The sequence below is a fragment of the Gallus gallus genome, chromosome 26 (genome assembly GCF_016699485.2).
Source record: "Gallus gallus isolate bGalGal1 chromosome 26, bGalGal1.mat.broiler.GRCg7b, whole genome shotgun sequence".
In the NCBI taxonomy this organism is placed as follows: Eukaryota; Metazoa; Chordata; class Aves; order Galliformes; family Phasianidae; genus Gallus; species Gallus gallus.
Genome location: NC_052557.1, coordinates 4,496,714 through 4,521,923, shown reverse-complemented (window position 1 = coordinate 4,521,923; position 25,210 = coordinate 4,496,714). Strand labels below are relative to the sequence as shown.

Sequence of the window (25,210 nt, the reverse complement as noted above, 5' to 3'; positions counted from 1 at the left end):
CACAGCCACCAAATTCAGCCCCTGGCACACTGCTGAGCCCCAAACAACCAGACTCTGGGGGCAGTGGGGGCAGCAGCACAGCCCCCCCAGCCCAAAATCTGCTGGAGAAGCCCCCAGCTCCATCACCCCTCCCACAGCTCCCAAGGCTCCCCGTCCTCCCCAAAGGTCACCCTGGCTCGTGTTTGGTTAAGCCAGGGATAATTAAGTGGCATGTTCATCTAATGATCAAATCGCTGCACCAGGAGCATGAAAGACTGAGGAGAACTAATTAAGAAGCTCATCTGCATACTCCAGCGTTTCCGGTGCATGTATGGGGTTTCCATAGCAACCAGTACAAAAGCTGATGATGGTGTGTGGGTTTTACTGGGTTTTAAGTGCTGTTCCTTCCCTTTGTTATCCCCAGCAGATGACAAAGGCTCTGCAAGGAAAGTGGTGAGACACCGGGCTTGGGAGAGGGATTTCTGCACGGTGAGGAGGAAAGCAAATGCACTGCAAGCAAAGTGGGGAGGGGGTGATTGCAATCACTGTGCTCCATTCAGACCCCTGGAGAGCAGTGAGCGCACATCCTGAGGGCAGACAATAGCACAGATCCCTGAGCTGGTGCTGCTCCGTCAGAGAGCATCCCATGAGCCCACGTCCCTGAGGAGGGGATCACTCCAGAGAGAAGAGCTTTCAGAGGACCGCAGCACATTGCACTGCATCCCAGCATACAGCACCTCACACCTGAGCTGGCTGCAGGGCCTCGGGCTGCTGCTTGCAGAACCAAGACATGTCAAGGGGTGGGAATGGGCAAGACATCCTAAAAACTTCATAGCATGGGCAAGCTGAGCACGCACCGGTACGGATGTTGCTTGAAGTAGCAGTGGGTTCCTGCACTGGAATGCAGTCTAGCACCATTCTCTCTTCATCATGTCATTTTTCCTAAGCACCAAGGCTTTTCCTGCTTTGTATATTTGGCAAGAAACCTTTGCATTTAGATAAGGAGTAAAGCCTGGGATCAGATCTGAACTCTGCAGCAGAGAAGATCAACGTTTTAATGAATTAAATATATTCTAAACCAAACGTAACCTCTTAGCGCTCAAAAATCTGAGCAAGAATAACTTAAAAAAAAAATAAAAAAAGCCAACAATCCCATTCATTCCATCTCTCTCTGGCTGTGAACTGGCCACAGGCCAATCAATTAGCCTGATTTTTCCCCATATTCAACCCCCCCTCCACCTGCCAATTTGCAGGCTGTGAATTGTCAGTGAGCATTTCCCCCTGCTAAAGCCAAGCTCTCTTTTCAGAGCTGTTTGCAGGAGAGCAGCTTTGCTGGAAAAGTGCTCACCCCAGGGCCACGCACAGCATTACATGGGCTGGAGAAAGGCAGGATGCTCTAGCTGGCACATTCTGCATTAGTGCCAAAGGGTTTGGATGGACGTAGGATGTTTGACATCCAGCAGCAGCAGTTACAGATGCCAACACAGCCCAAACTGCAAGGAGCATCTAACAAAGCCTGTGCAGTCCTGACAGGCCTGGGAAGATTGATTTAATTACTCTTCATTCATAGGTCCTTGTGCAGGGGGTGCCTATGCATGAGCCACACCACACTGCATTGTGCAGAAGCAGACCTTCCCTTCAGCAGTGCACCTCCCAGGTCATGGACAGAGCTGGGAGGTTCTGGTTATAAGGCAGCAGGGCTGGGAGGAATCATCTTGGGAAGGTGGTCCTCCTGGAGCTGTATTTATTACTGCCCTTAACCACAAGGGTCCAAGAGGAGTGGGAAAACCTCCAATCCAAACCCAGCTAGCCCTAGATACAGTCAGCACTCAGCAAAGCATTGCTGTCACCAGATCTGCAATTGGTGGGCACGCACCCAGCATGTGCAGATGTTTGCTGGGCTTGGCAGGGCTGCCTCAAGGGTGGGAGGCTGAGGGGGTGAGACCTCAGCTGCTCTGCTCCAGGCTGAGCATGTCCTGCACAGCACTGCCCCAGAGTGCATGACTGAAAGGTGCTGCAAGAGGAATGACAGCAAGGACCAGGCAGCTGGTCCTGCACACACAGCCCTTGCACATGCTGTGGTTATGCTGCCGATGAACATAATGCATGGACACTCAGGACTTGCAGGCACCCAGAACTCACATATCTCCACCTGAGGCTCCACGTCTTGCCATTACCCACATGCTGTTACCCATGCTCATACAGAAGATCTTCCTCTGTGCCTGATCTACCCGGCACCCTGAAAAGCCCTCCTAAGGCTTGAAGCTGGATGACATCCCCTCTGCCCATCCAAAGCTTTCTCCTCCTCCGACATTGTTTTCATCTCCCCCTCCCCCTCTCCTTTTTTACTCTCAATAAAAACATAATTACAGGCTTTTAAAAAAAGCAAATTATAGTGACATACTTTAATTATCTCCAAGCAATGGAGGACTAAATTACACAGTCAGGGAATCGGAGGTTACCTAAAAATAAAAGCAAGAAGCTTCATTAAATGCTAATTGCAGCTTTTGCCGCTGAAGTGAGATTTCAACACAATCTGCCATTGACTCTCTTGGCCATACAGAGAACGTCGCTGCTGGGGCAGACCCACAGGCACACCTCCATCCATGGCCATGGGTGCTGTGCTGAGGGCAACCCAAGCGGTTGGCACTGGGATGCTCCCACCTCCCTTTGCGGTCCCACGGCCCCCAGCACTGTGTCTTCCATCCGCCAGTGGTTCCAAGGCATTGCCCATCCCCTCATTATCACTGGTGTGTTCACCACAGCTCTTCAGACTCCTCCCTACCTTCCCACAGCTGAGGAAAGCTGTGCTCAAAGTCTCCTCTTGTGCCTCCAAAGCTCCCAGTGGTGCTACAAGAGCCTGATGCTCCACGGCAAAGATTTTGGTTGGCCATGGCTCCTGCTGGGAGTGAAGCTTCCTAGTGCTGACATGAGGCCAACCTGCTCACTACAGAGCAGGTCACAAACTCTGCTGCCTTCCGCTCCCAGTGCAAGTTGTGCCATGCTCCAAGCTCAGAGCTCCAATCGGGACTGTGCAGCTCTCGCTGTGAGAGAAGATGGATGGAGACTTGTCCTGGAGCAAGGGACATGCCGTTGGTGTTGTATCCTCCACCTTCCCAATCCATCTGCTTCTTCCAGATTTGCTTACACAGAAGTTCTGCTATGGCTCCGACAGGAGGGCTCCAGCCCCAGCTGGTGGGCAACCGAGAGACGGGGCTGAGAAATCTACAGAGAAATGATTTTGTTTTTCCATCTCCCATAGAGTTGGCCTAATTGTGTCACTGACGTCTGTAATTTGCCTCTCACAGAACAGAGTTAATGATGGGCTCCACACTGCTGCCTCGCACACAGGCTGGGGCGAAGCATGCATACACAGCCCAGGACCTAACACACAACAGAAAGGGTGGTGGGACCCCAAAAGCATAGAGGGGGAGCTCAGAGGAGGAGGTGGACGATGAGACATGAGCAGGGAGACAGCTCTGCCGTGGGTTCCTCCCCCATTTCTCAGCTTCCATTAGAAGTGAAGAAACATGCAGGCCAACCCCGGGGGGAAACTCGAGCAATTAGTGCTATTTAAATTCAACAGTCCTTCATAGGAATAAAGGAAAAATCAGAGCAGTGCTTTTAAGCTGCAAAAGAGGCAAGTAGAACAGCAGCACAGATTTCAGTACAGGGACCAAAAATACATACATAAAGTGCCAGAAACCAGGAATTCCCCCCACCAGAACACACAGTATCTATCTTGCCTTCCAATATGTCAAGGAAAAATGAAATCAGATCCTAAGAGATGCCAGCTAGCTCCCGAAAATGCCCCAGCAGCCTCTGCAGATAGCAGCACCGCAGCCCAGATCTGCAGCGCTCTATATCCATCTCAATTGCTTATAGACTGCTCCCTTTTAATTAGCTTTCATAATCAAATAAGCGTCTAGAATTAAGCGACACTGTATCATGAAATGCCATACAAAATTAACCAGCCGTGTGCGGAGGTCACTGCATCCGCCACCGACTCGCAGCCAGCGCTGGGAGGGATGCAGGTCTATTTAGTGGCGTGCAGGAATGGTGCCAGCAAGGGTAGGTTTTGAGCTGATAAAAATGGGGCCAATTAAAATTCCGTTCCAAGACCAGCGAGGTTGGATTTGTGCAAATATTTTGCATATCTGTTTAAGGGCGCCTTTACATCTTTTAGGCTGCAAGTCTGTAAGGAGTAAGGCTGAATCGCGGCAAAGCACACTTACACCAAAATAAGTGCCCACATGAGGACTCTTTTGATTTAACACTCCACCAGATCCATCAAGAAATCGGGGTAGCTATTGTGCTCAAACAGGGCCTGAAGCAAGAGGGGGACGTGAATCTGCTTGAAACTACATTCAAAAATTGGCCGAGTGACTCCTTGCTCAAGCATCAGAAACACCACTTTGGGATTGGCCCTTGGAACCCAGAGCCCACCATCCCTCCAACCCTTAGTACAGCTCAGATCCCTTTCTGTTACAACAGCTGCCTGGGCACGGAGCTGGCTTGGGTCTTCCTGCTCCCCAGCTATCTCCAGGCTCTGCACTGTGCCACAAGCCTCCTCAGATCTTCAGAGACCAAATGAGCATGGGGATCTGCTGGGTGCCAGCAGGCATCCTCCATCCACACCTCCTCCAGAGGACTCAGAGCATCCCTCATGGGAGGAGAGCATCCCTCATAGGAGCGAAGGGATGCTGTAATTAAGGTGGGATCAGCCACCTCCGTCACTGTCAGGCAGAGTTTGGGGTGGAAAGCTGCTTGTAAAACCAGCAGATTGGTAACTCAGAGCTAGAAACAGAGCCAGAGACATCAACTCAGGTTTTCTGGGAGCCCTCTGAACCAGGCGGCATTTCGCATCCGATCAGACAGTGATGGATGTAGCAGGAGAGGAGCGATTTTTCCTCCTGAGGAGCTCTTTTGACAAGTGTGATCTTATCAAAGTTCCAGGCTTTTCATTATACCCCTTTTTTCTCCCCTACCTCCTGCCTGCCAGCCGTGCTCTGCCCTCCCCACACTGGCAGGGAGCAGTGCAGTGCTGACGGCTGACTGTCCCTGCAGCACTCAGAGAAGCACTGAGACCTCCCCTGGGGCATGCAGGCACAGGAGTGGGGCTGGGGGCTGCAATTAGGTCTAGAAACATCCAAAACAACGGGATAACTTCACCTGGGAGGAACGCAGCTAAAGGGATGGGAGGACACCTCAGCAATCTGCCTCTGGGTGGGATGCTCCAGCCAGCTGCTGCAGAGCACCCAAAGCAACAAGCTGCCCCAAAGCTGGTGGCAACACTTTGGGGCAGCAGCACCCGTCCATGCCTCCTTTCCCCATTTCCCATCTGCTCTCAGCAACAAAGAGGAGCTTGGAGCAGCCACTCATTACCTTGCCTTTCCAAATGCCTTCCCAAAGCAGACAGACTTAGGGACACGAAGCGACAACCCCAAAGCCCTCCAAAGCTGGACACCACATGGCTGGTGCAATGGGCTGCCCCCAAGGCCGGCACTGGGGTCGCATCCTCCACACATGAAGAACAGGGCTGAGGTGAGCCAGAGACATCCTAATTAACCCAGCTGGGTCCTGATGGGGGTGGAGCTGATCTCACTTGTAAATTGGGGGGAAAAAGGGAAATACCTTTGTGCACCCAGCACCACCCCTGGGGAAAAGCAAACAAGGAGAGCTCGTCCCTTCCTGCTCCAGATTCCACCCCAAGCCATGAGCACATGCCCTGACATGATGCTGAGCCGCCTCCTGTCCCTGCCCCATCCCAACACATGGACCCACACACAGAGAAAGGATGCTGAGCCCCATCCCAAACCTTCCCCCCCACCAAACAGTCACCAAGAGGCAGCAAACGCCGAGTGCAAAACCATGGTCTTTTATTAGAAATCTCCTCGTATAAAAATGATCATGCTCTACACAGTCATCGAATAATTCATAAACATCCAGGCACTGAACTTTGTAAATTTTTTTGTGTGTGTGTGTTTTTGTTTTTTTGACTGGTCGGTACATAAAGCAGACATATTTCAATCCATATGGTCATCACATACATTAAGTAACCACCTATAGAAATCAGCACTTTGAACACAGTCTAGGTTTCACTTTATTTTTATTTCGTTCTCCAGTTATTTTTAATTATTTTTTTTTTAATTTTATGTATTTTTTATTTCTTTTTCCTTTTTGCAACATAGAGAATTTGGTTGGAGACGGGAGAGTGAAGGGGGACGGAGGAAGAAGGGAACAAAAGAAAAGGGGAGAATTTATTGAAAATAAATAAAAGAAAGAAAACAGAAGGTTCTGCACAACCACAAACAACCTCACGAATTCCAGAACAGGGAAAATGCTGTTGGTTTGTTTTTTGCCAAGATACAGGAAAAAAACCCAAAGATTCGCTGCAGTCCGTCCCCTCTTCCCCAAGCTCCATCCCCTCTGCTCCACTGCTCCTCCACGGGGAGGCATGCATCGTCACGGTGGTCGGTGCTTTATTTTGATTGTTTCTTGATTTGATTTTATTTTTTGCTGCTGTTGATCATCTTCCAATGGGAGCTCAGCCCCCGGCCCGGCCCGGAGCAGGACCCTGCTGTCACCTCCCTGTCCTGCTCCCCGCTGGGCTCTGCTGTAAGCGCTGGGGTCGGCTCCCCCCGCAGCCTCCCTCTGTGCCAGGCGGTTGCGATCGCTGCAGTTAAATTGCATGGTTGCTGTAGCTGACGTAGGTCTGCTTGGTGGACAGTGCTGGAAAGAGAGACAACGGTGAGCTGGGCAGCAGTGGTGGTATCTGCCCAACCATCTGCCCAGGAATGTGGTGGGGTCACCATCGCTGGAGGGGTTCAGAACCATGTAGCTCTGAGGGTCACAGTTAGTGGGCATGGTGGGGCTGGGTTGTGGTTGGACTTTTCCAACCCTAATGATTCTGTGGTTCTTTGTCCCATCCCCCGACCCCGATCTGAGCAGGGAGATGCTGGTGGAGACACGGTGTGGAGTTTGCTTGTGGATCCAACCAGTGCTGGCTCCCTGTGATGGCACAGAGCTGTGATGGAAGGGCTGAGCTCTATAGGCAGACCATCCTGAAGTGTCACAGTCCCTCGGATGTGCCCCCCAGCCACACCACCTGTCCTCTGCAGACAGACCTGCAGGTGCTCCATGCACCCAGCATCTCCTCCTGCCCCAGCCCAGCTCTGCAGATGGCGAGAGAGGAGTGCATGGCTGCATGTGGCCAGCACAGCCCCACGCCAGCCTGGGATGCCTGCACCCCATGTCCAGGGTTGAAGAACACCCACACAAACTCCCCATCACCTTCCCAGAGCCACCAGCCCTGAGGATGGGGCCAAACACAGGAGGGAATGATGGCTACAAAGTCACATGTGTACCTGATGCACCAGGCAAGCTGCAGCCAAGCCCAGAGCCAGGAAAATGCCACCAAATAAGAAACTGTCCAGCTCCCTGCAGGGCTGTGCTGCTGCCCTTGGGCTGCAACTACAGATCAGGGAGAGCTGTGGGCAGCGATTCACAGCTTCTGGCTCCTCTTGGTGCTGCAGGCAGGCACAATGCTCTGCAGAACCCACTCCACTACATCCCCACGGATGACAGCAGACACATCCAGCCAAGGACACGGGGCATGCCAGAGCCCTACAAGCAGCACAAAGGCATCCTTTATGCAACCCATGGTCTCTGCCATCCATGCTGGACATGTGCATGCCCACTCTCCCCCTTCTACGCTCTGCCTCTGTCTTGGTGCCTCACTGACAAATGAACCTCACTGCGGATTTTCGACTGGTATTCCCAGATAACAATTAGATAGGCCATAAGAAATTAGAGCTGACAGAGCTATTTGTTAGCCGCAGTGTTTTCATAGCCAATCTGCCCATATCAAAGCCCCGTGAATTATTCATTCTGTTGTTTATTTAAGGATATGTGACCTGCTGGTGACAGAGCAAAGAACAGCCCCTCTGCCTGGCGCTGACAGCCCCTCGGTGCCTCCTGCACCAGCAGCAGTGTCATGGCTGGCTTGCTGCTCGCTGCTGCACACCCAGCTCCCCAATTCCCTATGCACGACACATCGGAGCTGGAGATGCAGCAGACAGGAGCTCAGCTCCCTGCTCCCAGCACGTCTCAGCCTTGGAGGCTGCTGCTACGAGTCCCACGGGGAGAAGGATATTCAGCACAGCAGAGAGCACATGGGAATGATGTGGGTTCAGATTGTGGATGAGATGCTCTTGGCTGGAGAGAAGTGATGAGCTGATGCTCCTTCAGCACCGCAGACAGCGATGCCATGGGGAGCCTGGCTCCCCAAATGGGGGCTGGTCTGCTCCCATTGAGCCCACAGATCCCCGCAGACAAAAGGGGATGGGAGGGGAACCCTCACTCCCTGCTACGTTGGGGTGGGACCACAGACCACAAGGAGCTGTGACAGCATCTGACAAAAGCAACTTCCAACATGAGAAAGGGGCTCTGATCACATAGCTGCCTTCCACAGCTCACACTGGTAGATGAAAGAGTGGATTAAGCAGAAAAACTGCCCATGGAGAAGCATTACATTGAGGGCTACAGCCAAGAAGAGCCATTGCACAGGGAGATGTAACACATGGCTTATACAGAGATGCCAAGGGGTATGAAATAGCTCAGGCTGGAACGGGAGCAAGAGTGGGATTACAAAGGAACTCATGGCTATCTGTGGAATAGCTGTTTGGTCTCCATCCCGCTGATGCTGGAATCCAGAAACTGTGGCGGTGCACGAGGAATGCTAGTATTTCTATGGGAGTTTTCTCAGATTTAGCCCAAATAAGATTTCTCTTCTCAAAGCACCTCAACGGGATTGGCTCCAACCATTTATTCCTCCTGCAAGGCTCTATTTTTGGAAACCCAAATGCAAAACAGTCACACATTCCCTTTCTAGGGATTTCCCAGGCCTCTCCCCACAGCAGAGCAGTGGCGGAGTTCCCAGGACAGCCTCAGCCCCAACTGGGCCCTGGGGGCACCCATCCTCCTATCAGCCCCTATTAGGGACTATAGCCTTCCTGTTACGATCCTTCCCCAGGTGCTCATTGCAAGCACACAGATTTCAGCAAGCCCAGCTGGCATCTCATGTAGCAGTGGCAGCATATTTCCCATTCCAGCCACCCACCAGCACTTCCCATGGTATAACACACGTAGGCTTGTGGAGGGAATGGAGGGAGTGGGAAGGACAAGTCCTGTCTTATCCATGTGGCTACAGTGATGAAAAATTGTGTTTCTAGAGTGGGAATAAACAAATGGAGAGGGAATCTGCCCTGCCAACGGGCAGGAGACGATGCTCTCCCATTGCAAATAACCAGAGAACACCTCTTGCCTGCACTCACACAGTGCAGCACAGCATGGCTACAGCCTGCCAGCTGCCCCACCACCATGAGCCACATTACCTTGTGTTTCCAGGTTTTCACACAGCTCTGATTTGGCCTCTCCATTGGGACGGAAGCCTCCCTTCTGGGAGAACTTGTTGGACATGGTGGCCGCCGTCACCACAGCCTTCAGGCTCCGCTTGCGCTTGGGGACGTTCTGCTCCGGGTGGAAGAGGATGATGTACACCTTGGGCATGTAGAGCATGCCCAGGGACACTGAGGCACTCAGACTCACCGAGATGGTGAGCGTCGTGGTCTGGATGTACATCTGCAAGACACAAAGGGATGAGCTCAGACCATCACGGCTCACTGGGATTGGAGGGAAATGGGAGGCTCTGGTGCCATGCTGATGGGCACAGTGAGGACACTTCACCCCCAGGGCCTGGGGCACCCCACAGCCCCACCTCCTCCCACCAGGTAATCCCCACTCCCCAGCTGGTTCGTGGGCTGTTGTCATGTAAGTCACATATTACACACCAACGTTGCCTTTCTGCAGTCAAAACTAATTTCACGCTCACTGTCCAGGACTAACAGTGACAGATGTTTTGCAAAATGAAAGCCCATTAATCTGACTGTAGAATAATCCATTTTCCTATAGAAAGTGTTTGGCAGTCTCCTCGCAAGCCAGGGGCATCTGAAGCAGGTGGCAACGAGCGGCAAAAGGATCCCTTCCCTCCTCCCATCCCCACCTCTCACCCATCCCCTCTCCATCAACATCCCCTCCCATGCTGCATGGCTCACACCAGAGTCTCCCCTGCCTGAGCAGGGTGTGAGCTCCAGGTCTTCATGTGCTTTGTGCACACACTGTTTGTTTTACTCCAGCTGTGCACAGATGCCGGGGCTGCTTTGCAGATTGCTAACAAGGAGGTTTAGTGCACTTTCTGAACTTTATCCCGGAGCTGAGTAGTGCCCAGGGTTTCTTCTGCTGCTGCTCCATGAGATCTTGGGGGCAGAACCCAGAGGCACCCACTGGTGTGCCTCAGATCCTGGCAGCATTTTCTGGAGCCCCAGGAGCAGGAAATTACCTCAGTGCATGAAAGGCCTAAACAGCTCTGCAGGGATAAGGTGCAAGGAGACAGCTCCGTCCCATTCGTGAGAGCCGGTGGGAGGCAGCACCTCTTGGCTGGGGCTGCCATCCCACCCCAGGACCTGCAGGACCCAGGTGCAACCATGCAAAGAAACTTCTTGTTTTGTTCTCCCCCTTTAAGAGGAACCACACAGCCTCCAAAGCCTTCCAACTCAGTGCAAAAGCAAAAAAAGCACCAAAGCTTGCTGTGAGTCAACCACAAAGTTTGGTTTGTCCCCAGAATAAAACCTATTGCTGTCACATGCACCGGTTTGTTTGTTCCACCTTCTCCCTATATGCACACAGAGCCAATTTAGGCAGATTTTAGAAATAAAAAATGTCACTTCATCAGGAGAAGTCAAAACATCTCTCTGTGCCAGAATATCTGCTCCTTTATTTTATTTCCTCCCCCTCCCTCTTGCTTCTCTCATTGGCTGAAGCTCTCCAGACTTTCCCACAAGTGTCCTGGAACAGAACTACCAGCACTGAGGGCAGCGTTGGGTCACCAGCTCCAGGACCCCGACCCCCGCCGTAGGGGACCAGCAAAGCTCGATGTGACATCCCCGTCTCCCACCACGGACAGCTCCGCTCTGCCCGCCCGCTGCTCCCCAGTAGATGCCTTTTGGAGGAGCCTCACTTTGCAGCTCCCATATTACATTCCATGCTGTTGACTCCCACCCGTGCCTCAAGACATGGAGGCGTTTGGGTGATGAGGGAGCTCTGCTCAGAGCCCAGCTCAGAGCCCCTCCCGACCCCCCACAGCGCTCCGGGGGTCTCACAGGAGCACCATGGCTGCCCTCACCCTGAGAAGCCATTTGCTGCAAACAGCCTCGTTTTCAGCAGCTGGTGCCTGCGTCACATCAGAGCAAGCCCCCTTTTTTGGCTCAAAGTGGAATATTTTAGCAAAGGCAAAAACAAAGCACTTCGCATTGAGCCTTTTGCCACACCACAACACGACCATCTTGCAATTTTGGCTCCCACTCTCTCAGTTGGGTTCCAACCCAGAGCCCCCCTTTGCCCCACCATTAAGAACACCTGATCTGCCCCCAAAGCCCTTTGAGATGTTCACTGTGGTGGCAGAGGACACAACGCTTCCCACTTCAGCACCATCCCTTTCTTCACTGCTTGGATCAGAGAAACCAGCCTTTTTCTTAGCCAAGATGCTGCTGCATCCAGGGACCTCATCAGCCCTAAATAACCCAACACAGATCCCCAAACCCAGGCACCAATGGCCCACGTTCAGCCTCATCTGGCAATAATCACACATTGCAAGAGGCCGAGCAAGCCATGCAAGCAGCATCAATCTCAGTCCCTGCAGTGGGTGCTGAGGAAAGAAAATCCCACTTATCCCTTCCCCAGCAGTACTAAGCAAACTGCTGGACACTCCTTATTCATCCTCTCTCTCTCTCTTTCCCTTGCTGAAAGCAAATGTGATAAACAGAGCACCAGACAATGACACTGCTGTTCAGCTGCTGCCTTATCAGTGCAGGAAATTGTCTCTTTCTTTAGATCCTCTGTTCTTGCTATTTCTGTAATCCGCTGGGATCGGTGGGGATAAGAGTTCTTTTGAGCAAAGGCTTGGGGGACTTGTTGTAATAATATGCCACCTCCATGCAAAGTTGTAGGCACGAGGCAAAGGGAAATAAAAGGAAAATGGGGATTTTCATCTGCAGTTGGGGTTGTGGTAGATGGGCTGGGCACTGCTGGGAGGTTCCCTCACAGCATCCCAAAAACTCCAGCAAAACCTACGCTGTGCTCTGCAGGGGCAGCAATGGCAGCAATGGGGACAAGTCTTGGCAGCACAGGGGCAAAGGAGAGGGTGGCCCTTCTGGGGATCTGAGGGCACCCCTCTAAGCACCCCATGCAACACCAGCACCACTGCAGGGCAATGCCCATACAAACACCCCCAGCTTTCACCCCACTGTGCAGGCTGCACAATGACACTTTTTGGACCTTTTCCTCCCCCAAACCACAAACCAAAGCAGAAACATGGAGGCCAGCAGCACCAAGCAGCCCGCAACCCGATCCCTCTGGCTGCTCCTCTCCCTGCGGCCACCCCATGTCCCAGGGATGTTCCACGAAGGCACATACAGCAGCACATCATCATACTGTGCCAAAACACTGCTAGCCCTCCTGGGACAGCCCGGCAGTGACAGGCATTGAGAAAGAGAGCCACATCCAAGAGGAGTTGGGAACATCACTTTTTCCGCCTCTAATCAGCTTGTTAGCAGCCTAATAACAGAGAAGCCCTGCACATTACAAGCCCCGAAGTGAGGCACAGCCTATTGTCGAATTGCTACTTGACAGCCAGCTTTCGGCAGCCCTAAATTATCCCATGACAAGCTGCAGTGAAGAGGTGAGCAACCTTGCGCATAATCTACAATCATTATCATTTCCATCTTTATTACCTACAGTATGCCGAGCACATTAAGGCGGCTTTAAGGGAGCTTTTGTTTTGCAATAATTTCTTAAAAAACCTGCTTTCTTGTTAGTATCTCCCCTGCCATCTCATCAAAATGGAAATGCTGCGAGAGGCTCCATTTATTTCCTTTAATTCTCCTTCACTCCTCTAGCCAGAGCAGGATGGCTCGGTAAGGGATTTTTTGGATGAGGCAAAGCTTAAAGTGTGAGTGCAAACTCAGGTGCTCTGAGCAGAGCCAGCACTCCAGGACACGTGCAAAGTGCAGTGTCCACAGCAAAAGATCCACAGCAAGACAACCCCAGCCCTCTTGCAATACGTACTTCCAAAATGCACTGCTTCAGCAGCTCGGCATCAATGGGGACACACTCAGGGGATAATTACCCTAATTGTGTTGGATCCAGAAGGGGAATCCGAGTGGCAGTCACCCTGGGGATGTTGATGCCAGGGATTTGTAGGGAATAGCAGCAGTGAGGTTTATTTGTCGCAGGCAGCGCAGGGCTGGCAGGCGTGAGCTGCTCGTGTGTAACACAAACGCGATTCCCATTCTGTCTGGCAGGCAAAGGGGATTTTTTCTCATTCATGAGATTTTTTCCTTTGTTCTCACTTGGCTGGTAAAGCACGCTCTGTCCCCAGCACAGGCAAGGAGGCCGGTGGATGGGGGGGTGGGTTTCAGCAGACCCACTGCTCACATTACCCATCCTGTCCCCATGCACAGTGCTGCAAAATGGCACTCAGAGCTCCAGAGGGGCCACATGTCCCATCACAGCTTGTGTGATTCACAGCCACGCTGAGGAATTTGCCATCAGCATCGTGTTGCCAAACAAATGGGTGTTAATTAAAATCGCAGCAAGGTGGTAATCGAGTGAGAAGGCGCAAGGTGCCGTGTGCCCCACTGTAGTGCTGAGGGGTTCTGCTCCTCCCTTCTCTCATCTCCAGCTGCTCCCAGCTCTGGGGGATTTCAGAGAGCATTGATTTGACACAGGAGAAAGGACAGGTAGTGGTCAGGGTTGCTTTTCCTCGGTGCTAATGACACAGGGGCCTGCACCTGCCCCCCAGTCGCCAGCTCCCCCATGGGCCCATCCTCACCACCCAGCAGCAGACAGTCCCCACCAGCCTTGTTCAGAGAGGGGCAATGGGGACTACAGTGTGCAGAAAAAGGGGGGGAGGGAAAATGAGACAAATAAGACAGAAAGGCAAGAATGAGGAAAATCACAAAAAAAAAACCTCCCAAGTGGAGCAAGAGGCTTCAAATCAACGCTTCCTACCACGATATCCAAGCCTGCAAGACCATGTCCTTATGGGTCCCTCCAACTCCCTTCCAATATTCTGTGGTTCACGAGAAAGCATCCCTCCTTGCTCAGCCCCTTCCTGGCAGCCCACAGGTCCACCAGCCACACCGCTCCCCCTCCACCTCCCTTACCTTCTCTGCTGACTGCGACGTCCCAAAAAATATAGGGATGAAGGCTAACCACACAATGCAAGTAGTGTACATGGTGAACCCGATGGGTTTGGCTTCATTAAAGGTCTCCGGGACCCCACGGGTCTTAATAGCATACACAGTGCAGGTGACCATGAGAAGCATGCTGTACCCAAGCAAACAGATGAGGGAGAGGTCCGAAATGTCACATTTGAGGATGCCCCGGGCAAAGTGGGGGTTTGTAGTCCGCTGGTCCTCGTAGTCAATGACAGAGTGGGACGGGTCCACGATGAACCAGATGCAGACGCCCACGAGCTGCAGCGAGATGAGGCTGAAGGTGATGACCAGCTGGGAAGCAGGGCTGATGAACCGCGGGGCACTCACCGACTTCTTGCCCTGCTCAAAGATGCGGTAGATGCGGTTGGTTTTGGTGAGCAGCGCGGCGTAGCTGATGCTCATGCCGAGCCCTAGGAAGATGCGTCGCAAGGAGCATGTGCTCAGATCAGGCTCAGCGATCATGAGGAAGGTGGTGGCATAGCAGAGGAAGATGCCCGTCAGCAGCACATAGCTGAGCTCCCGCCCCGACGCCTTGACGATGGGTGTATCGTTGTAGCGCACAAAGGTGACCACCACGAAGAGGGTGGCGATGATGCCCACGATGGCAATGAAGACAGGTACCACAGCCCACGGGGAGCTCCACTCCAACTTGATAATGGGGATGGGGGTGCAGCTGGTGTGGTTCTCATTGGGCCGCTCATTGAAGTGGCACCGCTTGCAGTGGAACTCATCCAGTTGGTACTGGTAGCCATCGCAGCGCTCGCAGTGCCAGCAGCAGGGGATGCCTTTCACCAGCTTCTTTCTCTCACCCGGCTTGCAGGGCAGGCTGCAGATGGAGCTGGGGAGCTGGCTCCCACCCCCCGGCCACAGCATGTTCTCCACCTGTGGGGCGAGATGGCCGCCAGGCCCACCGATCATGTCACATCATAGAATGGTTGGGTTGGAAGGGTCCTCAAAGCCCATCCAGTTCCAACCCCTGCCATGGGCTGGCTTCCCCTCAGCAGATCAGGCTACCCCATCCATCCATGGCCTTGGGCACCTCCAGGGATAGGGCACCACAGCTTCTCTGGGCAACCTGTGCCAGGATCTAACCACCTTCTGGGCAAAGAATTTCCTCCTAACATCTAACCTGAATCATCATCTTTTTATTTAAAACCATCCCCACTTGTCCTATCACTACCAGACCATGTGAAATGTCAGTCTACCTCTTGTTCATAAACTCCCTTTAGATAGTGGAAAGCCACTACCTCTTGTTCATAAACTCCCTTTAGATAGTGGAAAGCCATAATGAGATCTCCTCACAGCCTCCCCTTCTCCAGGCTCCCTCAGCCTTTCTTCATTTAAGAGGTTCTCCAGCTGATGCTTGAGCCAGACACCTGCTGAAGTTTGCCAAACCACAGCTTTGGCAGCCTGACTTTGCATCCACATGTCCCTTGAGTCTCAGATGCTGCATGACAATCCCCTGCCTTACCTTCAGGTGGAGGTGGTCGGTCCACTGCCCGATGACTTTGTACTCAGGAGTGGAGTTCCTGATCTGGTATTGGTAAATGTCGTAACGTCCTGGCGCATCTCCATTCTCATTGAAGGTCACTGGAGTCCCAGCAATGCCTACAGGAGAGGGACAGCTCAGCACCCAGAGCTCCCCGCAGCGCAGGGTGCCATGAGTGATGGCATCCAAGGGTTTGCTGTTCTGCCCCAGCATGGGATACTTGCTGCAAGCAGCCAGGAGAGTGCCAGCTGGAGCTCAGGGTGGGGAAGTACTTAGGAAAAAAAAGGAATGAAGGAAAAAAGGAAAATGGAGAGGAGAAAAGGGAGGAGAAAAGAGGGAAGAAAAGGAGGAGAGAAAAGGAAAAAAAGAGAAAAGAGGGAAAAAAGAGAAAGGAGGGACAAAAAGAGAGAGAAGTGGGGATGAAAGGAAAAAAAAAGGAGGAATGAAAGGGGAGAAAAGGAGGAAGGAAAAAGGAGAAAAGAAAGAAAGGAAACCATTCCTGGGCCTGAGCTGGTGCAAGGACCATATGGGGAGCCACAGATCAGCCCAGCAGTTCCACCAAGAACTGGAATTTATTGGTAGTGCCATGCAAGGAGTGCTGTTACAATGGCCATTTTATCACTTCTTGAAAAATAGTGAAGAATAGTTTTAATGTTAAGTCAACTGATAAACACTAATAAAAGGAGGGAAGAGAAAAACCAAGCAAGAGGGAAAAATAAATAGGAGACACTGCAGAGGAGATCACAGAGAGGAGATAAATAGAAACAATCAGGAGGACAAGACAGAAAATGTTTATTAAAGAGGTGGAGCGGAGGAAAGAATGCGTTTCCAGAGATCTGGGGACAGACAAAGGCACAGCAGTGTGATGCTGTGGGACCTCTGCCAGCAGCAGTGCAAGGCAGTAAGTTATGGGTGCTGTGTCACCCACAGCAGAGGACACCCAGCAAGCAGGACGGGCTCCCCAGAGCCCCAGACCTGAGAAGTTGACGTTGCGGATGTACTTGAGCAGCTCCACACCATCCACTGGGTCCATCCTGGGGCACAGCCCCACCTTGCCGGGGCACAGGTTCTTGTGCATGTTGTGCAGAGCATGTCCCATGGCATAGACGGCGTCGATGACGAACTGCACCTTACCCTCCTGCTCGTATGAGGAGTCCTGGCCAATCCGCTCCCGGTCTGCGGACACACAAAAGCAGTGCTGCTCATGGGGCATGCAGCTGAGAGCCCACATCCCCGGACAGGGCACAAGGCTGAGCTGCGTTTTCCATCCCATCCTCACCCTCACCACCATTGGGACCAAGGGACCATCCAGGCGCCCTCCATCACCACTGCATGTGTCCTCTGTCACATTCCCCGTCCCCCATCCCCCTGTGCCCCTCGTGTCCCCCCCCCCCCCCGCAGCCCCACTCCTCGCAGACCCCACAGCCTCCCCTGCCAGCCCCATTTGCGGGATACTGCAAGGACCCACTAATTGCCAGCAACAGCTGCCTGCCTCTCCTGTCATAACCACCCTTAATAGGACTGGAAACATGTTCATCATTTAACAGAAGACATCGATCGATGTAACACGCTGTTAATTACAGCTAAGAAAGCATCTCCCATGAGGTGATGCTGCACCAGGGAGCCCTGACCCCAGGCAGATAGAAGGAGAGCTTCCCTGCCAGCAAAAGGCACAGTCCTCATCCTCCAAAGAGGCACAAGCATCCCATCCGAGGGCACCCAGAACTCATCCTGGTTCCATGGAGTGGAAAGGATGTTATCCCCGAGTCCCCATGCTGGGATGAGAACGAACCGCGCCGGACACGGAGGCGCAGTTGACAGCACGCTAAGGCAAATTGATAGCAAACTGACCAACAAGAAAAGATGATATCAAGGAGAGGGATTTATAGCCCATTCTTCAAAGTTATAAAAATGCTTTTGGACTACGTGGGGATTACTCATGCGAAACCCGTCAAGTTATCCTTTCTTCCACGTTATTGACAGGGGCTATTAATCTTCTCCCTCAACGTAGGGCCTCTCCCCACATTCATCTCAGCACGCAGACAAGCCACTCTATCTTGTCAAGATAATTACCCATTAAAGCAAGGCTGTAACAGACTGCACGCGGGCGCTGAGCCCCAGGGGGTGTCCCAGCCCCACTTCTGCCCCCAAAAGCCCACCCACTGCAATGGGAATGGGGCTGATGCTGAGAGGAGGCGATGCGGAGCAGGATGCTGAGGTTCGTGATGTCGCACTCCCGATGCGGAGACAATAAATCTCCATGAATCTCTCCATCAACTGGGGCTGCAAAAGGGATGTGACCTCGCTGATTATAACAGCAGGGTCGTGCGTCGTTCTACAGGGCTGATAATTAATTTTCAAGAGTGTGAGGGGCCTTTGCGGGCACCTCTCTGAGGGCCTTCCTCCTCCAGCGGAGGATGATTTCAGATCAGCAGTAATTCTGAGCGCATCACCAACACCAGCTTTTGGCAGGAGCAAAACAAACCCACAACCTTTGGGGCTCATGAGCCCACCAGACACCTCAGCACAGAGCCAATTTGGAGAAGCCATGGGGTTTAAGGAAAGCGGAGGCATTGTCCATCTCTGCCCCATTTGCAGGAGCATTTTGTCATCACACTAAACACAAATGGGGCAAATCCTGCCCTGCTGGTCCTGCTGGGGCTGTGCTGGAGAACAGCCAGTGGGTGCCACACAAAACCAGTGCCATACTGGGGACAGACTGGAGAGGAGCAAAATGGGGAGAAGAATTGGAGGATTGGCAGGTTGCCCTGCTTGGTGGTGGGCACCTTGCAGCCTGGTTTGGGGATGCAAAAGCAAAGAGAAGTTGCCATTTCTCTGCCTGGTTTGGGCCCTTCCCACACTAGAAGCTAATGGGGAAAGTCCATACAACGCCTACTGCAAAACCACCCCAAATGGGTGTTTGTATCAGCCTTGCAAAGCAGAGCGCACAGCGCTGCATGGGCTGGTTATTTACTTCAGGCCCTGCGTTATTTCCCCTCTCCGTTCATCTGCCAAGCAAATGTTCAGGTGATAATTTATTTCCTGACAAATTCAGATAATTTAAAGACAGCTCCTAGGACATTTGCCATGTCGTGGTTTCAGCTGCCTCCACTGATACCTTGGCCCTGAAATATCGCTTTCTTAAATGCTACATTACTATGAAGATGAAGACGTCAGTGCTTTGCAAGACCTCCTCATGCATCTCTCAGCACTGGGCATTCCCTGATGCAATCCATAACAGTCAGGGGCTCTCAGATACCCAAGCGTGTGGACATGAGCACGTTTTCTTGCTGTCCATCTAGCTTAGCAAACCCAGCCCACACAACAGGCATGAGGCTGACTGGGGAAGCTGCAGTTCCAAAAAGCCCTTCCAAGAGAGGCGTCCCCAAATCAGATCCTTTGGGAAACACCTTCAAGGGTGAGGACATGCAAACTCTGTCCCCACAGCTGTGAAAAGAGATCTAAAAAAAATCAGCCCCTTTGTGACCAAACTTCACAGGCACGGCCAGGTCTGCCCACCCCATGGCACCATGCACAATGTCCCTCCCAAGGATGCGGGGACGTGCCCATGTCCTCACGTCCTGCCAGCTGCAGCCTTCCAGCCGCCGGGCTGTTATCTGTCTTCAGCCGGTGCCAGGCAGGCAGTAAATCTCTCCCATCTCTCAGTAAACATGTCACCTCCTTGAGCCTCCAAGCATCACCTCGGCAGCAGCGCTGTCAGCAAGACAGATCCCCTGTTTGCCTTGTTTGCTGCATTAATCCCTACAAGCCCGCTTGAGCTGGAAGTGGCTAAAAACACCCAGTGGGGTTTAAGGAGAAGGTCAGGAGCCTGGCACTGAGCTCTGCTGGGGTCAAAGCACCCAAGGATGCTCCATTCCCTGCCTGCAGCAGCGCAAGGGTGCATCAGCAAAGCAGTCTGCAAGGAGACAAGGGCAAACAGCACAGCAGCACATGCCCTGGGGTGCTCACCTCCTACCACACTACTGACACAACAATCAGACACATTTTTCTGCCAGCAGCACCTCATCTGGGGCCTGTTCAGTTGAGATAGGAGCTGTTTGCAAGGGAATAAGGGTGCACCAGCGGCTTCGTGACTTTCACAGGACAGCAGTGCTTCTGCCAAGCACAAGGTGAGAAATAGGCAGGCGTCTGAACACTGCTACATAATGCAGAATATAGCCCAAAATCTGGGTGGTGTGGTGCCTGCAGATGATGGGGCCAAGGGAAGGGAGGAGCACACGGATTGTGGGAGGCAGCGAGCAGCCCTGGGACCAGGACCAAACACACACAAACCAAACACATTCCTTGCACTTCCTAGGTCACACACAGCACACAGGGATGGCCAAGAGCATTTCTGGAGCATCGTTCCCACACGGTCTTTTTGCTTAGCCCCAAAAGCCCGCTCAGAACCGAGCCCACCACTCACGGAGCACCAATTGCCACGCAGCTCCTTGAGCTGGGCTGGCAGCTCCTGGGCAACAAAGACATGGATGAGCTGAGAGGTCATAAAGGGAAAGCAAGCAAAACGCTTCTAATGCCCACCCTGGGCATCATCCTCACATCCCCACGGACCCCACATGACCCCGCAGCATCCCCGTGCTCCTTACTGGTGCACTTTTTGATGCTGCTGCCCTTCTTCAGCGCGTGGCGGCTCAGCTTGCAGTGGAAGTTTTCCTCCCAAAATTCAGCAAACCAGATGTTTCGGCGGTTGTTGTCCAGCGTCCTGCTGGAGAAGTAGCGATCGAAACCTGCCCGGGGAAGACGGGACAGAGGGGGTGAGCCCCCGGGCTGGCAGGGAGGTGCCCAGCATGGCCCCAAAGCCGCCAGGCAGAGGGAAATGTCTTGGGAGCAATTGGGAAGAATAACATCGCAGGCGGTTGCGTCCCAGCAGCCATCCCAGCAAAGCAAGGAGGTGAGATGGGAAACCCAGCTGGGGGCAATGCACTGGGAAATGTAAAGCCTGCGTTAGCACAAACCCTGTGGTTAATGGGATGCCATCAGGAGGACAGCTAACAAGGAGACGAGTGAGCCACTGAGCACAGCCTCTTACCTTTGACAGACACACGCTTGGGCAGGATGGTGACGGAGCCCTCAGCCACCTCCTCCAGGTGCAGCACCGGGGAGATCTTGGAGCCCCAGCTGTCCGAGCCCATCCAGATGAAGTGCCCCGTCTGGTTTGCCCTTTTGGCCGCCTCCAGCACTCTTCTGCAGAGAGAAAGCAACGGGCGCTGCTCAGCAGCACGGGGTTGGGATGCAGCTCTGTGCCCATCCCAAGAAGGAGACAGCAGCGTGGCATGGGAGCGGGGCTCAGACCCTTTTGCATCTCCCATTCCCAACACTCCATCAGCACCAGGCACCACACACACCGGGTGCACGAGAGCAAACCACGCTGCTCCACTCCAACACCCTCCATCCTCTCCAGCCTGGGCACGGGCTGCTTCTCCCACCCCATTTGCATATTTGCTGACTGGTAATCGAATTTCCCCCTTAATTACCCAACATTAGGCTTAAAAAAAAAAAAAATCAGGTTATGCTGCAGCAGGCAGGAATTGAGCAGCACCGGAGAGCTCTGATCAGCATGGCAAAGAATGGGAGAGAGCCATCCAGCACTGCCAGGGCCTGGATGAGGGCTGTCCCATGCCCTGCTTAAAGCCATGCTCTGCCCCGTGTGTGGAAACCTCTCTTCACGCAATATAATCCTATTTGGATGGGTAAATGCTTGCAAACCCCAGTTAATGGGGCTTGCCATTTGCACAGCAAGGTAAATCCCCTGTTTCTCAACACACAGCCACGTAAATGTCACGTTTGCAGACATTTCTATTAAGGAAGGAAGGAAGAAACTTGGAGCATTTGCACATCTGATGTAAACTGATTTAAAATCGCAGTTTACCCACATTTACATAATGTTTGCTGATTAATAAATTAGATACTTAGGAAATCAGGGGCAGCTCCATGTGAATCACTCTGCTCCATCATCAACAAGAGCTCCATAAACAACACAAACAGGCTCTGAGCAACCCGATCTAGCTGCAGATGCCCCTGTTCATTGCAGGGGAGGTGGGCTAAGTGGCCTTTTAGGGTCCCTTCCAACTCAAACAATTCTGTGAATCAAAGAGCTGCAAGACGTTGCTGTGCTTGTGGAGCTGCTCGTCAGCCCCAGGCACGGCTGCAGAGCCGGCGGGCAGCGAGGAGGGGTCCCCAGGATCTGCACTGGTGGGGCTGAGGCTGAACAGGGCCAGCAGAATGCAGATTTCTCTCCCTTGAGCTCCGTGTTGCTGCAGTTCAATGGCAGAAAGCAGCCAGGTGGCCGGCTGGAAGTCAGCCCCGACAGATCCGTGCCACGCTGCAAGGTGCATCCCCTCCGTGCTGCACACATATCCGACCCAGCCTGCAGCACATCCTCCATCCCATCCTCCCCCACCTCCCAGCCCCTCCGCACCTGATATCGTCCTCGTTAGCGAAGATGATGACCGCCCGTGCGTGGGAGGTCTCCAGGAGGCGGCGGATGATTTTGTCGAACTCTCCAGGCTTGGGCTCCCGTGGGATCTTGACGGATTGGGCCACGCATACACCGCCTGCAGCACAGACAGCCCGGCAGTGAGACCCCCACCCCCACCCCATGGGGACAGCCCCGTCCCACAGCCCTGCGATGCTCAGATATGGGACTCCCCAGCCCACCTGCACCCCAGTGAGCTGCCCGGCCCTGTGTCACCCCCTGTGGCCCCATGCGCTGACCCCGCTGTGCCAGCAGAAGCTGATGCTCCCCAAACCCACCCAGAGCCACCCCACGGGGGGTCCCACATTTGGAAGATGTCCCGCAATGGCTGCACCAAGCCTGGGGAGCAGCATGGAGAGCACAGCACACCATGGGGGCACACACCTGAGCCCTCCCCACTACCCGTCCTCTGCAGCCTTCAGTGCATCCTTCCCTCTCATCCTCAGCAGCTCACCCCTGCTTTCCACCCACCATTTCAATCCACGCCACATCACACCCCATCCCCAGTGGGTATGAACTCCCCATCCAGAGGCTCAGGATTTTCAAACTGCCACTGTTCCCACACAGAGGCATCACCACAAGCACCAGTGCTGGCTTTTTGCAAAGGGCTCTCTCCTCATGCAATGGTCAAATACAGGACTTGGGAAGAGTCATCAATGGGCCACAGCCCTGGCAGAGCCCTTTGGCCCTGGGTCAACAGCACAGCCATGCAGAGGGATTCATTCCCTTCCCTGCAGCCCCACTCCATGCCCAGAGACCCCCAGGTTCCTCCTGCTGGGCTGGGGAGAACCTCCCAAGCCAATCACCCAGCCAGCCATAGGGCATGTGCAGAAGCAGCTAATTAAAATTAGGAGAGACAAGGGGAAGCTGGCAGCTGGACACGTCCCTGCATGTGGCTGCCGGGCTCCCAGCTCCAAAAATCCAGGGCCCTCCTGCTCCAGCATTACAACAGACGCCAATAAAGAGAGAGAGATGAGAGAGAAAATTAAAGATTGCAGGACCTTCAGGATGTAATTGATGGTGTCGATTTGCATGGCAAATGACACAGCTGATATTCACCTGCCACTAGAAGATCCCTGCTCAAGCAAAGGTCAAAGCAATTAGCAGGGTTGAGGGTTGAGTGTTGAGATGCCCCAGATTACAGCACTGGAGAGGAGCAGGAGGAGGACGGGAGCCACTGGGATGGGAGGATTCAGTCACTCCAGCAAAATGATGTCCTTTGCCCCTTTGCAGCCCACTGGCAGAGAGGGGATGATCCAATTGGGCCGAGGTCTCTGCTCACTTCATTCCCAATGCAGCCAAACCACTAAGACATTTCATTTATTTTTTCCTCCGGTAAGAAGAAACTGGGCCAATTTGCTGCTTGTTTCCCATCTGGGGAGCCAGATGGATGGAGAGGAGGGAGTTGGATAAACAGATTCCCGGACAGCTCGGCGGGCAGCAGCCGGCAGCGCCAGCGGGACAGACACATCGCTGCCCGGGGACGGTGGCTCTGCCTATGGAGCCAGTGCAGCTTAATTACAGTTTCCATAGCAATAGGAGGAGAAATTCCAACCAAAGCGGCAGTTTGCAAACACCAGAGCCTTCCAAGAGCCCGGTGCGGTCAAGCGGGAGTGCACACACTTGTGTGACAGTGCTGAGGCCAGCACAGCATTGTGACACTGCGACGCTCCCAGCAGTGCACATCCTGCTCCAGGCTCACGCAGCACTGCGTGCTCCTGCACACAGGTGGGCAGCACAGGGACACGAGGCTCCAAGTGTGCACTCAGCATCTGCAGCACCAACCCCTTCCCAGTGCAACTGCAGCAAATCCAGCCTTGGGATTTCCCCAGGGTGGCAGTGAGGGATCTGCATTGGGTTCTCCCCATGCATTCATTCCTCATTCACCTGCTTAGAGCAACACAGCTGCTCAGAAAAATAAGGGGACAAACGTTGCCACCAGCAAGGGCTTGCTGCTCGCATGCACGGGACGAGGAGGTGACACAAGAGATGGGCCCATAAATAAATAGGAAAGGAGATGAAATCGATGGCAATTCAGAAGTGGCTGAGTTACGCAGCAGCTCCGTTAAATCACACTAACGAGGAAGGTAACAAAAAAAGGATACGGCCAATTAGGGCATAATGAGGAACTTATTACTGCAGCGGTTGGAGAGCGCAGGGCACGGGAGCGGGATGCAGCCAGGACAGCAGGTGGGAAAAGCAAAGAGGGAACTCCAGCAAGGCTGGAAAACTGCCCTAAGGACAGGCAGCAGTGTCTGCAACCGCTTCCAGTTTATTAAAGCTAATTGGGGCTCTCTGTACTCCAAAATAGCAACACAGAAGCAGCCCAGGTGAAAGCCCCAGAGCCGTCCTCCACCCATCATGCATAACGCCGGCAACACCAATTATATATTTTTTTTCTCCTTAATTAATGGTCTGGAAAAAGAGGCCAATGGCAGTGGGGGAGGCTGGGGCAGGACAGAGCGGTATCTCAGTGCTCCAGCAGCCCCAGCTTTTAGTGCCTGCATTATTCATAACCATCCCCCCCCCCCCCCGCACTGCTGCAGGGAGGGGATTTGCCACGATGCTCCTGCTGTCTCCATGCAAAAATCCATTTAGTCAAAACACTCCTTTATGGCATAGGAGCAGGGGAGGAGGTGGTGATGGGGACGTGGTGGCTGCTCTCCCTCCTCCTCAGCAGTGCAGCGTTGCACCCTGGCTGCGGAGCCCCACGGCTGGGGAGGGGGCAGGAGCTGAGCTCCGGGGACACCTCTCCTCCCCCAGGTTTGAGGGAGAGCCAAAGAGGAGCAGGAGACTGGAGAAGCACCCACAAGCAGCTGGGAGATACCTGACGTAAGGATGCTCAAACACGAGACTTCATCCTGTCATCGCTGACGGGCAGCACCAAGGGGTGCAGAGCGTTTGCAGCAA

The 25,210-nt window shown here is 53.3% G+C and overlaps 1 protein-coding gene across 1 annotated transcript in view; it reads right to left on the bottom strand.

Moving 5' to 3' along the window:
• Positions 1-5,836: 5,836 nt before the first annotated feature.
• Positions 5,837-25,210, bottom strand: part of GRM4 (glutamate receptor, metabotropic 4) — a 41,270-nt gene continuing 21,896 nt past the window's right edge. Inside the window, exons 4-11 of the mRNA XM_015298989.4 lie at positions 22,244-22,379; positions 20,855-21,009; positions 20,412-20,552; positions 16,780-16,980; positions 15,787-15,923; positions 14,262-15,197; positions 9,375-9,621; positions 5,837-6,711 (exon numbers count right to left, since the gene is read on the bottom strand). Of these exons, the coding sequence (XP_015154475.1) occupies positions 6,662-6,711; positions 9,375-9,621; positions 14,262-15,197; positions 15,787-15,923; positions 16,780-16,980; positions 20,412-20,552; positions 20,855-21,009; positions 22,244-22,379 (2,003 nt within the window). The 3' untranslated portion in view covers positions 5,837-6,661. The remainder of the gene's footprint in view (positions 6,712-9,374; positions 9,622-14,261; positions 15,198-15,786; positions 15,924-16,779; positions 16,981-20,411; positions 20,553-20,854; positions 21,010-22,243; positions 22,380-25,210) is intronic.